General features: G+C 54.3%; 2 protein-coding genes across 3 annotated transcripts; one reads left to right on the forward strand and one right to left on the reverse strand.

The window, feature by feature from the left end:
- Positions 1 to 3: 3 nt before the first annotated feature.
- Positions 4 to 9,800, reverse strand: PALB2 (partner and localizer of BRCA2). 2 transcript variants are annotated; one of them, XM_074919846.1, is made up of 14 exons: positions 9,711 to 9,800; positions 9,530 to 9,589; positions 9,325 to 9,413; positions 8,421 to 8,921; positions 6,988 to 8,387; positions 5,532 to 6,337; positions 4,837 to 4,920; positions 4,020 to 4,181; positions 3,438 to 3,523; positions 2,996 to 3,157; positions 2,729 to 2,845; positions 2,302 to 2,389; positions 1,162 to 1,310; positions 4 to 462 (listed from the first exon to the last, which is right to left on the reverse strand). In XM_074919846.1, the coding sequence occupies exons 1-14, from the start codon at positions 9,795 to 9,797 to the stop codon at positions 231 to 233; spliced, it is 4,023 nt and encodes a 1,340-aa protein (XP_074775947.1). In that variant the 5' UTR covers positions 9,798 to 9,800; the 3' UTR covers positions 4 to 230. The 2 variants fall into 2 exon arrangements, with proteins under 2 accessions (XP_074775947.1, XP_074775946.1); XM_074919845.1 differs by having other exon boundaries at positions 6,988 to 8,904; positions 9,332 to 9,413.
- A 102-nt stretch (positions 9,801 to 9,902) lies between these two features.
- On the forward strand, positions 9,903 to 15,879 carry DCTN5 (dynactin subunit 5). The gene is made up of 7 exons (XM_074919847.1): positions 9,903 to 10,002; positions 10,124 to 10,192; positions 10,544 to 10,662; positions 11,084 to 11,195; positions 11,806 to 11,908; positions 12,662 to 12,753; positions 15,530 to 15,879. The coding sequence occupies exons 1-7, from the start codon at positions 9,955 to 9,957 to the stop codon at positions 15,548 to 15,550; spliced, it is 564 nt and encodes a 187-aa protein (XP_074775948.1). The 5' UTR covers positions 9,903 to 9,954; the 3' UTR covers positions 15,551 to 15,879.
- The last annotated feature ends 186 nt before the right edge of the window (positions 15,880 to 16,065 follow it).

Raw genomic sequence — 16,065 nt, forward strand, 5'->3', positions numbered from 1 at the left:
CGGGGGGCGGCGGCCCCTGTCGGGCGGAGGCCGCGCGGCTCCCGCAGAGCCCCGGGAGAGCCCCGGCGGCACGGCGCGGCAGCACACACAGAGTCGTCCCAGAGCCGAGAGGTTTAATGACACTGACGCCCGGTGCCCGGCCCGCGCGCCCCGTCACCGGCAGCCCCCAGGCGGCGGCAGAAGGGCCGGGCTCGGCCGGGGCCGGGGCCCTTCGCGCCCCCGTTCCTCCGTCAAGCCGCTCCGGGCTGGGGCTGCCGGTACCGGTAGAGGCAGACGGTGCCGTCCCGCTGCCCGGCCAGCAGGCAGGCCGGGGTGGGGGCCCAGCGGGCCAGCGCCCAGGCGCCCGCCGGGCCCGGGGGCAGCAGGGCCGTGCAGCGCCCCAGCAGCAGGTCCCACACGGCGATGGCTCCCGACGTCAGCACGGCCGCGGCCGAAGCGTCCTTCACGTCACCCTCCAGGTACCTGTGGCGGTACAGAGAGGGGTCACGGCGCTGCCGTTGGTTCGTGAAAACACGATCGTGTCATTTCTGAAATGAGTCGTTCGTGGACAGCATTAATCACTTCAGGCAGCTGTGGGAAGCCAGGCTACCTTAGGTTGTATTCTCAGGGCACCTGAGAACAAAGGATGTCAAGACAATCCTTCCGCAGCCTCAGGACATGCTTGGAAATTGTTCAGGACAAGATCTCAGTCCGCTGATACTTGGGCACATCCGTCATGTGTCTGACACGGGCGGGCTGCGAGACCCGGCCTGAGCCAGCTGAGTCTTCAAAACGCCAGACGGAAGGGAAAGGTCACGCGCTGCACACCCCTGCGCCCACAGACCCACAAAGGCTCCGAGCGCCCCACCCCCGGCTTTGGCCTGGGGGGTTCCGTGAGCCGTCAGAGCATTTCCACAGGGCGCCGCGGGGGAGGCAGAGGAGCGAGGCCCTCAGCACCGGCAGCCCGGGGGTCAGCGGACGGATGGAGGGGGGCAGCGGGCAGGAAACGGCCCCCGGCCTCGCCCCGCGCCCCGGCCAGCAGCAGGGACGGACGCGGCCCCTTATCACCGGCCAGACGGCAAATGGACTCGTGCCAGCGGCGCTACTCGGCTCACTGAGTGATTCTCCCCCCAAAACCACCCCAAAATCACGCAGCTGGCCCGCGCTCCCCGGGGTACTTGCCTTCCAGCGTGCCCGGGCGGGAGGGAGGAGAACGTCACCCCCCTGCTCCGGGCTGTCCGGGGGTTGAATGCTATCACGCGGAACGCGGGGTTTCCACAGGCCTCGCTCTCTTTGGCGTGGGGATGACTTAAAACAACAAACAGAAGGCCCTGATACACAGAGGAAAAATACATCACTAAAAACAACAGCAAGAGGGGAAAAAACCCAAAGAATTTTCCAAAAATTAATTGCTATGTTCTCTCTATAATCAAAGCCATGGGCAGTGATGCATTATTTTTACTGAGTAAGATAAAAATGGTTTACTTTCCTTATCAAATTAGATAAAAACCAAAGCAGCTGCTGACTGATAAGGGCTGATGCAATACAGCGGGATGGCAGCTCAGTGACACAATGGATTCATGCACTTATCTGTCTGAAAAAGCTAAGCCTGTAGGATGAGGTGACATTTAAAATAAAATTTCTGAGCCTCATTTTAATCCCTAGGAGTTTATAAATTTAACAGGAAACCAGGACAGCTGAAAACAGCAGCTCCCAGAAGAGCCACAGGCCAGCATGAAATACGCTGGGACAGACCTTCTGAGGAAGTCTCCCAAAGCCTGACCCAAGCCATCGTTAGCGGACAAGCCATTCTTGTCCCGAGAGGTTAAATCCTCACTGAAAACAACCAAATCCTTGATAAACTTCAAAAATCCATCAGGAAGCAAGTAGGAAAGAATCATTATTATGAACCTTGGTTTTAAACAGTTGATATTCTGGGGGTGTATGGAAATAATAACCACAGCACGCTGGTTTTCCAGCAAGGGCAGGGGGCTGGCACCACGCTGGCACCCGCCCACGTGTGAGTCAGGACTCGCCAAGGCCCAGCCCCGGGCAGCAGAACTGCTGCTTCCCACGTGCGAGAGCTGCTGCTTTGGACTATGCTTCAGTGCAGCGCGCTCTTGTTTTTGTTAATACGCCGCAAAAAGTCAAGAATTCGAGGTAGCCAGTGCGGCTTATTTCTCCTGGTTATCCTATCTGCCTTTGAAACATCTTCAGTGTATCTAAACAGAGGTGGTATTTCAATCCACCCCAGCAGCCCTAACCCCGTAAGCCCCCACCACAGTCCCCACACAAACTGTGGGCCAAGCTCCACGTACGTACAGCGTCGGAATATGCCCGATGGCAGACAGAAGCTGGGTAGGAATAACCAACGTGCATCTTCCTCAGGAGCTGGCCTGTTTTCAGATTCCTGCAGTGGGTGAAAATACAAGTTCTGACAACATTTCCATCCTCTACCTGTTATTTTCTAATCACAGTTCCACCACTATGCAAGACAGGGGCAGTTTTGGTTCGCATAAACCAAAGTAAGGCAAGAGGCCGCAGGCAGAGGTGTTACAAATAACCTCGTGAAAGCGAGTGGAGTCGGAGCGCATGGCTCATTCGCCATCCCCCCGCCGGGCCAGAGGGTGACCCCCAGGCCGCAGCCCCTCAGACAATCACCCTTTCACAGGGAAACCAGGTGGAACGCCTGCAGGTGGCTGTTGCAGCCCCTGCGAGCTGAACCATTTCCCTGCAAGGAAACACGGACCAAACCACAACGCTGTTCTCTGCAGTGGTGCCAACCAGGGCGTCCCGCATCCCTTCCACTTCAGCAAAAGCTAGAACAGTTTCTTCGGGGGGCATCAAAGTCTGTCCGTCCTTGCTCCTGAGCAGCACATGAGCGAGTGAGAAAAGGCAGTCAGAATGTGTTCTGCACTCCACACGTCTCCAGACAGAAGAGGGGCACTTCTCCACATGGGAGATGTTTCCTTCCTTTTCTTCCACACCGAGACCACCCCAAACCCACCGGACTCACCTTCCTGCCTCTGAAAACGTCACTATTTCCACTTGCTGCTCTTGCACAGTCCTGCTGCTGCTGACCAGCCTCCTGCCCTTTAGGCCGAGAACAGCTTTTATATTTCCAGTTTTCACTAGTGACTGCTTGAATGAGTCATTCTCAGAAGAATAAAGCAAGAGCCTAAATTAAGAGAAAAGTATGCCTAATGACAGAAAGAAACATAACTCAAACACGCCACCACGTACAAAAATAAGTGTGTGTTTAAACAGTCTGCCACCTCCAGGGGCGAATAAGCAAGTCTTTAGAGTCGATTTTTAGAAATCCCTTCCGTGTTTTCCAACTGTTAAAGCAACTGAGAAAGTGCCACATTAGTAAGAGGTAATTTCAACCCCTCCACAAGAGGAGAGTTAAGCTGCAGCTGTGCAGGGTGCAAAGCACTAGTAAGACATAAATACACCACCTTATTTCTCCAATCTCCAAATCTCCCAACGCAATGCACACGAGATTACAGGCGTCCGGCAGAGGAACGATCTGTATCACAGGAATCTAGGAGAGCAAAACAAGAATTCGGTGTCACCCACAACGTCCCTTTGACTTTGTTCCTATTTTCTAGAGTGTTTCAAGCAAAATGATATTCAGCAGAACTGATTTTCAGATCCCTCTGAGGAAGCACACTTAGATTAACAGCTGAACTCTCTGCTGACTGTTCACCTAAATTAATCAATCAATCCCCGTTGATATAAGAGACCAAAAGTGTCTCCAGGGAGCGTAAGGGAAAGAGCATAAGCCAGTGGCTGCAGTCCAGCCACCACTCAGCAGATGAAGCATCAAACTCCAGCAGATAACATGCGACCACACGAGCTGCTGGCCTTCTCCATCAGCAGTGCGAGTCCTTCTCCTCTGTGGCCTGGCGGAACGCAGCATTTATGCCACCTAAAGAACTCCCCTTGGACCCCGGACTGCAAGCTCCTTGTGTCTTGGGGACTAACGCAGGGGACAAGGAAGTTGCCCTCAATTCTAGACATAAGGATTGTGTTCATACCTCTCCAAACGGCCACGTATAGACCCTCGCCCAGCGGGCGGCCGGCAGAGGCTGCCACAGGGAGACAGAACTCTCGGAGGCTGTCAGCACACGCAGCTCCCTGCTGCCAGCCGCTTCCCACCACACCGCGCTCACATCCACGGCGCAGGAACTCGAACAGTCCTGTCCAAAACAAAACGGCGCTGGTTTTCTGATAGACATGGTTATCTAACCTGGAGGTTCAGCCTGAGAAAAATGCTTGGCATTCAGCGTGATGAGAATGTGAGGCTAAAACTTCAGGCTGATGAGTGAAGTGCCAGTAAGGCACGAAGGGAAACGAGGCTGGTGGGTTTCACCCTCAGAGCAGCAAAGATATGGGCTCGCTTCACAAAAATCACTTGTTGTTCGAAACGTCGGGGACCTGACAGAGCCCAGAGCTGGGACAGGACTGGGGGTACCACAGCACAGCCAGAGCAAAGCCCGAGTGCCAGCCAGGCACTTGCTTCCCTTGCTGCACGAACGGGAGACGGGACTGGCAGTAGCACAGACCGAGTTTAAAACTGCACAAAGCAAGGGCTTCTCTTCTCCCTTGAAAAAATTCAGCCGTGTTATTGTTGGCTGGTTATGCTACCGCCAGCTTGCTCCTGGAGCAAAACTTTGCACTTGGCTTTGGAAAAGCCAGAGGTGCCTCAGCCCCTGGCAAATTCAGTGGGCTTGGCCACAGATGTGGCTTCCTCGCCTGCCAACCCTTGTCTACCCGCTGTGAGACAAAGGACACCGAGGGGACACGGCCACGGGAAGAAGAGCCCACCGACTCGGTGATCCGATGTCATCTCACCTTTAGCTCTGAGACAAGCTGCAAGCTCTCTTCTCGCAGGTCATCAAGCAGTACCGGAGTCAACTGTTCCTCTACGTCTTTTTTCTGCACAAACAAGTAAAGAATGAGAATAATTCAACTCTGAAATTATATTCAGCACCAGCAAGAACGAGGCAGAAGCGTGAGTTCACTCTGCCTGCAGCTGTTGGGACAGCTACGGCAGGAGCATCTCTTTTTGTACTTGCACATCTTTGAAAAACAATAGATCCCAGACAGGTTATTTCCTGGTTTCACCTGAAAATTGCCTTTTACCATCAGTTTGCGTCTCAGCCTTCAGAGACAAGTAATTGTCTCAGTACCCATCCCCAACGCCAGCTCTTTAATCTCCTTCACCAAATCCCAGCTGAAGATTTTCCTGAAGGACCAGCACCATGTGGGCACCAGAACCATTTTGTTTGTGTAGACGTTTCGGACACGCAGCCTGCAATAAGCAATGAACCCCCCATCTCCAGTTCCATCAAGCAGCATTTTAACGAATTTGCTCTTTCATCTAGGCAGCAGATGAAAAGCAAGCACTTAGTATGTTGGCTAAAAGACCACACGCAGGGTGAGGATGCAAAGGGGTCTTTGGTCTGAAGTCAGGTGGGACTCTGGGAAAGGGGATCTGCCCACAGACCCACGGACTCAGTGCCCCTGGTAAAGAGGCCGATTGTTACCTGCTCAGGAGCAGCTCTGCAGGATCTCTGCTGTTTGCTCTCTGACTGCTGATGCTTCTCCACGGCCACAGCCTCACCAGATTTATTATCAGGACCTGCTTCAGCTTCTAACGGAAAGGCTGTACCTTGTTGCCCCTCTTTTCCAGCAGATCCAGCACCAGGGCTGTCCAGGCGCAGCGGAGCGGCAGAGCCTTCGCGCTCCCCGGCAGCCACGGCCTGGGCAGATGCTCCCTCGGGGGAACTGGCCGGCGAGGCAGGGACAGGGGGTGTCTCGGGGAAGACCTGGCTGCGTGCTGAGGGTGAGACAGCTGGGGTTGCACCCACGACAGGGAAAGCTGATGAGAAAATCTGAGACTCAGGCTGCGTGGGAGCACCAGCTAAGATGGTCCCTGTGGGAGTAAACAGCAATTCATGGGTAGAAAGTTCCTTCTTGGAAGCTGGGCTGTCCACGCGAGGTAACTTGGGCAATCCATTTTTGAAAGGCAAGATCAAATTCCTTTTGAGACTTTTTTCTCCAGGATTCATTTGTGCATCCTGCATGTCTTCTGCAGCCACACCATCTCCAAACACACTCGGAACAAAACCCTCCAAGTCATTCACAGGGGAAGATTCTAATTTTTCAAGTTTTAGTAGTCCAAATTCCTCATCCGGCAAGTGAAAGTCTCTGATACCCAGTCTGAGGGCCAGCCCCTGGAGACTGCGGAAGGAGAAGAGAGAGCTGCAAGTATCAGGGTCCTCAGCAGGGAGGCCAAGAGAAGCAGGACCCTCTGAACTCTCTGGAGAGCTACATCCTCTTCTGCTGAGATCTAGACAAAGAAAAACACAAGAACGCCAGAGAGAACATCACATCATAAAGTAATCAGCAAGACGTTACACTCTGCAATCGCTCTGCATCAAACCTTCAACTAAAATGCCACTGCCAAAGACTGCTAGAACCGACCGAGTGCTCGGTCACTTTGTTAGGTTTGGTTTTATCCCAGTTTTTTGGGATAAAATATTCACAGTACTCACAGACACTCAGGCCATAATGCTACTCTTTGTGTTTCACACTTGTCAGCACTTTAAAAAAAAAATAATCATTAATATGCAGACTTAGTTGGAGAAACAGATTTTTAGTTGGAAAAACAGATTTACATCCATTTGCTGGAAAATCCGGTCCAGTGTGCACAACATTCGCCCCGCAGCAAAGGCAGCTCAAGGAGTTGAGAGCCCTGCCGCTGTTGCACGCACTGCTGTTCGCTCCCCGTCACTGCGCTGAAGCAGAAGTCGCTGGAATTGTTCAGGAACGTGGGCACCACCAAGATCTACATTTTTTAAAAATCTCCCTTATTTAAAAAAAAAAAATAGTTAGCCCATATCAGATTTTCTTGAATAAAAACCACATGGCCGGGTGCGAAGAGCAGCGCGTGCATCACCGGGACGTTTCAGGGCCGTGCTGTTTTAGGGAGCAAGGTACCTTTTGAGGCGCAGCTGGCTCGCTGCCTCGCAGAGGAACGCAGGGAGCGGCGCGGGGGGACGCCAAGCGCGAGGAGTTGCTCAGCCCTGCAGGCTCCATGCACGGGCTCGTTCTTCACATGCTCCGCTGGCTGCTTATCCCCCTGATTCACACTTAAGTTGTCTTCCAGATCTCCTATGGGGCTGGCAAAAGTTTCATTCCCTGGGTTCAGAGAATCGCTGCTCTGAAGTGGATTTTGAACCTGTTCTGACAGAGTCTTACAGCATTTACCAAGCACTTGGCTTCCTCCAGGAGGAGGATCAGCGCTCGCTGCCCGCACAGCACCAGTCACTTCTGTCTCTCCAGACCCAAGAGCTGCAGCAGCAGACAACTTTCTTTCATCTGAAGGTGATATTTCAAGATTAGCCTCGCAGATTTCCTTTTCACTCTGACACTCATTTGACAGCAGACGACCACTTCCCCTCAGTGTTATGAGATCCAAGCTCTCTATAAGCTGCTGTGACCCTTGATGCACAGGGGGTGTGCAGGCAGACTTTCTTCTTCCCTTTTGTTTCCTCTGTGATCGTCTCTGATCTCTCTTTGTGCTAGCGACACTGTTTTGAGAACTCGATCCAAGTGAAGTGCTGCTACCACTGGACACAGGAAGAGATTTCTGAGGACTGCTTGAACTTGCTGCATCATTTTCTGCCCCAAGAAAAGGGAACAGCACGATCCCCGACTCCAAATCATTTTCAATTCTTTCCTGGGAGGGCCAATCTGAATTTGCATCTTTCTGCTTGCACTTACTTCGCTGACCTTTCTTGCTTCTGCCCAGCTGGCTGAGAATTACAGCGTCGAGGTCCACCTTCCTCTGGCAGTTAGACATACGGCGAGTTGTCCTGACGTAGTACTCAACCGGAAAGAGAAGCCCTTCAACCACCGTGCAAGAGTTCAGTGCACTTTCAGGAGCTGTCACCTTTTCCGGGTGAGGAAGCCTTGACTGAATTTCAAGCTGTTGATTCTCCAACAGTTCTTCAACATTGCCTGGAGCGAGATCTGTAGGAAAGGGATTTAAGTCATTAGTGTCACTGCGGTTTCCTTCGCGGCTTTTGCTGTCGTTCGTTGCAGTGTTATTTCCATCAGCAGGCAATACTTCATTTTCTGACATTAAATCCAAGAGCCCGTGTAACTCTCCCTGATCTTCACACATACTCTCACCCTGCGTTTGTTTTATTACACTGGAGGATTCTTTTCCTCCATCCCCACTGGTGTCAAGAAAAAGCGAGTCACTGCTCTCCAGGCACGGCCGTGCCGGCTCGTGGCCGTCAGGTGTGGCCACGGCCCTCGGGGACTCGGGCTGGCAGGCAGGGCTGCTGCCCCTCAGCACACACGGGAACGGCCCGGGCGCTCCTGGAGGGACACTGGCTTCAAGCACATCTTGTACAACGCCTAACGCCGCGCCGGGAGGAGGAAAACCCTTTTCCTCTCCCTGCACAAGTGCTGGTCTGGATTCTCTTTGAGCGTTTTCCTCAGTGTTGGAGAGGCAGCTTCGCCTGAAGACTGGTGACCGCAGTTCCTCCGTCCCGGCAGTTTGATTTTTCACCGTCCCATCAGCATTTAGATGCACATCACGCACTGATTCCCTTTGCTCCGAAGTCAAAGCCTTCGTCCGTCTCCTCAGCTTCATCAAGCTGGAGGTTTGGGGTTTTTTCTCCTTAGGGGGAGGCCTAACAATTCCAGAGCACAGGTTTTCCTGGCTAGCCTGTACACCTCCTGCCTGTGAGCTGTCCTGCAGGGTAACCTCATTATTGGAGAATTCGGGAATGTGTTTAAATGGGACAGATGTTTTCTTCTCTGTGTCAAGACCAGAGCAGGTTTTAGTCTGTAGCTGAGAGGTTTCATGTTTGTCAGCACTAGGAGATACGTTATCTCTAGGACCTGTGGGAAAGAAACTTCTATGTGTAAAGTACTCCCAGCAAAGCTCTGTCCAAAAAAAACATCACACAGTAAAACTCGAGGGTTTTGTTAGGAGCGAAAGATCTCAGAGTGGGGATCAGTGCGAGCTGCAGGCCTGGGGAGCAGGAAAGGAGAGTGTTACTGCAGGAGACAAGGCCGGGTGGGGGTACGGGGGGGCTGCGGCTGTGGCAGCAGCTGCAGGGGGGACAGCGGAGCCCGGCGCTCAGCCGAGAGGGGCTCTGTCCCCCCCGGGCAGGACGGGCCGCGGGGGCACAGGAGGCGATCACGGACCGGGCGTCCGGACCCGCCGCCGGGGAAGGACAAAGGGGAGCTCACGGCAGCTGTCAGGGCCCTTCGGGCGCTCCCGCCGACCCGCCCCGAGGCGGGAGGCCGCCTTCCCACCTCCTACCTGGGGGGCTCCGCTCCCGCCGGCCTCCTTCCGCCGCCGAGCCCCGGCCGTGGCTCCGGGCTCGCTCTGCTCGCCGCGCCCGCTGCGGACACAACACCGGCGGAGGGCTGGGACCGGCCTCCCGGTACCTCCACCCGCGCCCGGCCGGGCCGAGCCCCCGGCCCGCCCCGCCGCCGGCCCCGGCCCCGGCCCGCTCACCCGCAGCCGGCTGACGGTCTCGCTGTACTCCCTCCTCAGCAGCGCCAGCTTCTCCCTCAGCTGCAAGACACAACGCGCCAGGCTGGCACCGCCGCACCGGGCTGGCACCGCCGCACCGGGCTGGCACCGCCGCGCCGCGCCCGCCGCCCCAGGCCTCAGCCCGTCCCACCCAGCCCCGCACCTTCTCCTTCTCGGCGCCGCTGAGGGCTCCCGCGGCCGCCGGTTCCTCCACGGACTCCGGTTCCTCCGCTGCCGCCGGCTCCAACATGGCCGCCCCCCGCGGGAAGCGGACGGCGCGCGAGCGGCGCGTGGCCATGGCAACGGGGCCGCCATTGGCTGCGCCCGCAGCGGAAGCGCGGTGTCCGGCGGGCGGAAGTGACGCGCCGGAAGCGGGGGCGCGGCTGTGCGGAAGTGGCGGCGCCGCCATGGAGCTGAGCGAGATGCTCTACAACAAGTCCGAGTACATCGAGACGGTGCGGCGGCCCGGGGAGCGGGCGGCGGGGCAGGGGGAGGAGTTGGGCGCTTCGGGGCGGCGCGGCGCGGCGCGGCCGGGGGCTCCGAGCGGCCGCACTGACCCGGCCCTTCTCCCCTCAGGCGTCCGGCAATAAGGTGAGCCGGCAGTCCGTGCTGTGCGGCAGCCAGAACATCGTTCTCAACGGCAAGGTAGGCAGCGGGGAGGCGGGCTGCGGTGTCCCCGGGAGGGGATACAAACGGAGCTTCCCCGGCGTGTGGGCAGATCGTGGCGCTTTCACGCGTGGAAGTACGGCGCGTTTCTGTTTGTGCTTAAGCCTCGCTTTGTGTATCGGCTCGCTTTGCGCAGCTCGCTGGCACGGTGGGAGCACAACTGGTGGTTGCAGGCTCCTGTGTGTTTGCTTTGTTCTCGTTTTTGACTAAAAGAATCGTCTTTGAGGCTCCGTAATCGTGCTGGAGTGACCCGACCTCTGCATGAGTCTGTGTAATAGCTGGTAACACGGGTAGAAATTGGAGCTCATTCGTCTCTCTTTTCTTCCCCAGACAATAGTTATGAACGACTGTATCATTCGTGGTGACCTGGCAAACGTACGGGTTGGACGACACTGCGTGGTGAAAAGCCGCAGCGTCATTAGACCGCCCTTCAAGAAGTTCAGTAAAGGGTAAGAGGTCCCGTTCCTTTAGGGAGGCTGAAGTTAAGATCTATATGGCTAAAATAAAATGTATCAGCTCGTCTGAGATCTGTATTCAGAGGGCTGTATTCTTTTTGCAGCAATTTGCAGAAATACGTCCCTCTAAACCTGCCCTTTCCCCAAACTTTCAGCTTTGCCTTGAGGGTCAGCATTCCCTCAGACCGTAATGTGGAAAGACTGGGATACATTAAAACAGCAAAGTGAAGAACGTGTTTCACTTGCTCTCTGTTCACAATGTCTTCCTGTTGCTAATTTGTGCCACCCTTTAGAAAGAGATGAGAACGACCGGTTACTGTTCTGTCTCTCCATCAGCTGGAGACGGGACACTCCCCAGGGTGATTTTGGGTCTAACACTCTGCTGTGCTCTCAACAAATAACTCTCCTGTCACAGGGTGGCCTTTTTCCCTCTCCACATTGGTGATCACGTCTTCATAGAAGAGGACTGTGTTGTCAACGCAGCCCAGATTGGCTCCTATGTGCACATAGGCAAGAACTGTGTCATTGTGAGTGCCCTTTCTCAGTCTTTTCTTCAAACCCTTGAGTACTGTTGAGGCTTTGTAACAAGAGCAGAGAGGTGTCTGCACCAGCTGGCTGGAGCAAGTGTAATTACTCCATGCTGTTCCTTCCTCCTCCTGTTCTTTCTCCACAGAAAATGGTGCTTTCAGTCTTCTTTTCCTGAGGGTAGCGGGTTCAGCTGACTGCTGTTTGGCAAATCCATCTCTGTGGCTAACGGGACTGTCAGGGGAAGGCAGCCTTTCCATGAAGTACAAGTGGAATTGTGTTTCTGTTCAAATAATACAAAATAGTCAAGATTGCCATCTGCTGAGTTAGGGAAGGCCTTGCTTCATTGCTGCATGACTCGGGTTTTAGCCTCCGATTTGCACACTGACATGTGTTAATATGCAGCTGCCCGTACACGTGTTAGTTGAGAGCAAACAGACATTTTTCCTCAAAAAAAGAAAGTTAATTCTGTTGGGAAGAGCGTTCAGTCAGGGTAAGGATTTATTCCTGTGGTCCCTTATACAGAATGTGTTTTTAGCAGTTAAGCAGGTAACTTACTGGTAACAACCAAATCATGTTTTAAGTCTAAGCTTTACCTAATCTCTGTTTTAGGGTCGTAGATGCGTTTTGAAAGACTGCTGCAAAATCTTAGACAACACAGTACTACCTCCTGAAACAGTAGTCCCACCCTTCACAGTCTTCTCAGGCTGCCCAGGTATGCTCCCTCTAACTTTACTGGCACAGAGTGTGGATAACGTGGGTATTCCTCATTTAAAACGAGATCGCTATGACAATCTCATTTGCCTGTTAGCATTTAGTGCCTAGAAATGAAGGTACAGGGCACTTGGGGAGGTGAAAAGTAGCAGTTTTAACCTGTGAAACTTGCTGCTTCAGTGTACAGTAGGTCAGTGGTACACGTTTACTTAGAACAGCATTACTGGGATGCCAGCTGTGCCCATCCTGTACAGCAAGTTCCACAGCTTTTCGGGAGCTGGAACCCAGCGGGCACCAGGCTCTGGCAGAGGCAGTTGCTCCTTCCCCTCCCCCCCTCCTCCTCCTCCTCCTCCCCTGGCTTCTGGTTTTGCAGGTATTTGGGTGGTTCTGTAGGAGGTCCGTTTGCTCGTCACTGGTACGTTAATAGGGAAGTAGGTATGTTAAACTGTGGTATGTGAGTGTTTAGTTCCTGCTGATGGCCCTGGCTGTGCCGGAGATCTCGCCGCACAAACTGCAGACTCTGTGGTTTCTCTCCTGATGGTTTTTACGGGAACAGCAGGAGCTGTCGCGGGACGCAGCCGCAGCGGCCTGGCTGACGTCTGTCCCAGGGGGTGTGGCCGCAGTGATCCCCCCCACATTGCCCTTTGCTGTTCTGTTAGTATTTATACAGCTCAGAGTCATGCTTTGAATGTTGAATACGAGCTTATTTCTGCTTTCTCCTGCAAGAATGGTCACATCCTTGTTCTTCTTCCAGGACTCTTCTCTGGGGAGCTCCCGGAATGTACCCAGGAACTCATGATTGATGTCACGAAGAGCTACTACCAGAAGTTCTTGCCGCTCACTCAGGTCTAGTAGCCTATTTACCCTGTTTCGGAGCAGTAAAGGCACGCAGGAGTATTCTGGGGGCGGGGAGAGGGATATTGGTCCAGAGACCAGGGCACAGCCCTTGGCTGCCCTGAGCGCTTCTGCCAGTGTTCCTCCACACTAACGGCCCGGCCAAGCAGTCCCTCGTGAAAGCTGCTGTGTCATGTTGTTTAAACTTTGTATGTTCGTTTGAATGTAATTCATTCCATGTTGTCTGAATCGTGCTGTTATATGTTCTGGAGCTAGGAAACCTGATACAATTCCCTTTTGGGCAGCATCTCCCTGTTGCAGCCGGGGAACAAGGCAGAGCTGCCAGCACATACTCTGCAGCCTAAGCCAGTCTTTCATGTCAGTTCTGTTCCTGCCCTAAGGCAAGTGGGTTTATGTTCGCTGGAAGCAATCTCCATCCCCCAGCAGAAGTGCTGTGTGGCTGTTACTGGTTCAGCAGACCCAGTGCTTTCCTTTGGAACAATAATTGCAGTTCCCAGGCCCGCGTGTTGGGGTGGATGGCCTCTTCCTTTCCTCCCTGTGACTGAGACACTCCCGCAGGGACAGGATAGCGTTCATCATCCTGGGACTGGCTTTAGGACTTTTGGCTGACACTGAAACCCATCTTTCTATGCCTCGCCTGACAGGACACTTCTTAGCTTTGGGCTCTTGAAGCAGCCGTCAGTCCCGTGCTCTCGCCCGTCCCGCGGGGTTAGCATTCGGCGTGTGCCGCTTCCTGAACACCGCAGGCCTTAGAGAGCCGAAGGGCTTTGGAAGGGGATTGCCACGTTGCTCACAGAACTCAGTGCAGCAGAAAGGGGGTAGTTACAAGCAGAAACCGGAGGTGGGTGAGAGAACGCTGCAATCGTCCCCATTTATTACCCAGTATCTATATTTGCAGAAAGCTCTTTGGTGCTTTTCTGCGTTACAAAACAAAGAGATTCAGACTTCTTGGGAAGAGCGAACATTTCATTTTGGACATGTGGTAGAGCAGGAATAGTTCCACTGGGGGCAGCTCTGTGGAAGTTGGAGACAGCTGGCACTTGTGTGTACCCAACTTGGTACAAGACAACTGGCCAAAAATGAATCTGCCTGCTCTGGTTGTGTTATTAAAGCTTAGCATTGTCCTTCTCTAGCTTTTAAATCTGGGGCTCCTGCATGTTGTAGTGTAGCAGCTGGGGGCCAGGACATGTAGTAGTTACGTAGTAGGTGTGTGGCTGCGGGACCAGCAGCCCTGGAGCCTTCAGCTGTTCTGTGTAATGCAAAGTACTGATACACCTTCAATAGCAAACAGCCCTACAAGTACTAAAGTGTGTAGTAACTACTGTTAATCAAATGTAAAGCCACTGACTGGTCTGTATGTATTTTTACTGTACATAAATTAAAGCCTCTTCAGTTGTTGAAGCGACTCGAGGTTGTGACTCTTCAACTCAAACTTGAGACTAGGGTGAGGCTTCTGCTGTGCCTGGGCACGTGAGCCGCAGTCTCTTGTTCTGTGACTATTACAGGATTTTACTGACTGTTACAGTGTCAGTGCATTAAAAAAGCAAAGTCCAGTGTGAAACAGCTTCTTCATTCTGCCTCTGAGCTGATGACTTGCACCCACAAATGATTCCAGCATTGTTTTATAACGGCTCTGACCCAGAGTGTCTTTGCTTCTATTCTTCACGCTGAAGAGAGAATCCTAAAGCCCTCAGGGTGCCTGTGAAATCCTCTTCAGCGAATGTTAGGCACACCTCTGATACGCTGGGGACTCCGGTAGCATTGCTTCAGGCCCTTGGAAATGGCCCACTTCTGGGTGTAGCTGGCCTGACTCCAAAAGAGCAGGCGCAGGAGCCAGCTTAGGGCAGGGAGCGCAGCTGGGGCAAGAGGATGAGTCTGTGTTGAAGCTGCCGCAGCCGGGCTGGTGCTGCGGAGCCGCCCGCGGCAGCGAGGTGCTGGCTGGTTCCAGCAGGGTGAAGGATCCACTGGGATCCTTGTGCCACCTAGTCCCGTGCTGGGCAGAAATGTTCAGTGTTCAGTGACAGCTGCGTTCCTCGAGCCCTCCTGAAGTGGGAGTGGAGACATGCGCGGAAGGACGCTGTGTTCTTCCTGCCATCTCGCCTGGGTCCCTGCAAAAGGCCCAGCCTTGCCACTTTTCCTACCCATGTGAAAAAGTATGCAGTGCTCCTTGTGTGTGTACTACAGGCAGCTTCCTGACTTCAGCTTCCAAAAGCGTTTAGTTCCTGCTGTCCACAATCTGACTGGCCCTTGCAGAAGCCATTTGCAGTGGGGGGCTATAGGAGGCCTCTCCTGGCACAAGGCCTGATGGCTTTGGGGATTCTCACAAGATTTCCCGCCAGCCGGGTGCTCAGGGCTCTGCGCTGCCTCCGAGCGCCTCTGCCCCGTTCCCTTGCTGGCCGCTGTCCCTTGAAGCTGCGCGTTTGGTCAGGAGGGGGCTGTGTGTGCTGTGTTGCCATGGTGTCACTTCAAAGTTTCAACACCACATAGTAGTTTCACCGGGATCGCTTGACTAACGGCCACGGTTGGCAGCACCGAGCTGCTGGCGAGGGACAGGGGTGGGAAGAGGCGGCTGCTGCGTGCAGGGGGCGAGTCTGGAGCGGGGCTGGGAGGGCGGCTGGAGGAGCCCCCATCGCTTGAGCAGCACGGCCGTAGCACACGGAGGGATACGTCACTGCAGGGTTACACCCTTCTTGGCCTACTCTTCCTTCTAGCAGGCTGAGCCAACCCTTCTCCCTTAATTGAAACCTCTTTTATTGTCTCTGTTAAGGTGGCCTCTGCCAGGGTCTAAAACCAAGTCGCCACTGAAGATCTCAAACACCCAGCCCTGTTAACATTCCTTAGATTTGGCCACTTTATCCTCCTCTCCTCTGAAGCATCCCTCTGACCTGGGCTCACCTCTCCGCCTCTGCCAGCTCTGGGAAGACGGCGTGTCCGTAGGTTGCGGCGCTGCTACAGCCCCGGGGAATTAACGAGTTTCCGATGGCAACGCTCAGTCTAGCGCAGCACAATAAAACCTGACTTGGAGGGAGGGCTGTCGCAGGTGCATGGGGAAGCATGGCCCTCAGGGAGGGAAATCCCCCCTTCCGGGGGTCTTGTACAAACACTGACCGCTTCAAACCCCGAGTGGCTGTATCGCTTCGTTGATCCTGGGGGCTTTACTCCACCGGCTCTGACCCCGACCGGCCGCCCGCGCGGCTCTTGTGGCAGGGTGCTCAGCGCCCTCGGGAGCGAACACCCCCCCAGGGGCTCAAGGCCAGGCTGGACGGGGCTTGGGGCAACCTGGGCTAGCGGAAGGTGTCCCTG

The sequence above is a fragment of the Athene noctua genome, chromosome 15 (genome assembly GCF_965140245.1).
Source record: "Athene noctua chromosome 15, bAthNoc1.hap1.1, whole genome shotgun sequence".
NCBI lineage: Eukaryota > Metazoa > Chordata > Aves > Strigiformes > Strigidae > Athene > Athene noctua.

Coding starts and splice junctions, on each gene's coding strand:
- DCTN5 (XM_074919847.1), top strand. CDS start 9,955: ATGGAGCTGAGCGAGATGCTCTACAACAAGTCCGAGTACATCGAGACG. Junction 10,003..10,123: donor AGTCCGAGTACATCGAGACG/GTGCGGCGGCCC, acceptor TTCTCCCCTCAG/GCGTCCGGCAATAAGGTGAG. Junction 10,193..10,543: donor ACATCGTTCTCAACGGCAAG/GTAGGCAGCGGG, acceptor TTTCTTCCCCAG/ACAATAGTTATGAACGACTG.
- PALB2 (XM_074919845.1), bottom strand. CDS start 9,797: ATGTTGGAGCCGGCGGCAGCGGAGGAACCGGAGTCCGTGGAGGAACCG. Junction 9,590..9,710: donor GCGGCGCCGAGAAGGAGAAG/GTGCGGGGCTGG, acceptor TGTGTCTTGCAG/CTGAGGGAGAAGCTGGCGCT. Junction 1,311..2,301: donor ATCGGGCATATTCCGACGCT/GTACGTACGTGG, acceptor TCTGTGTATCAG/GGCCTTCTGTTTGTTGTTTT.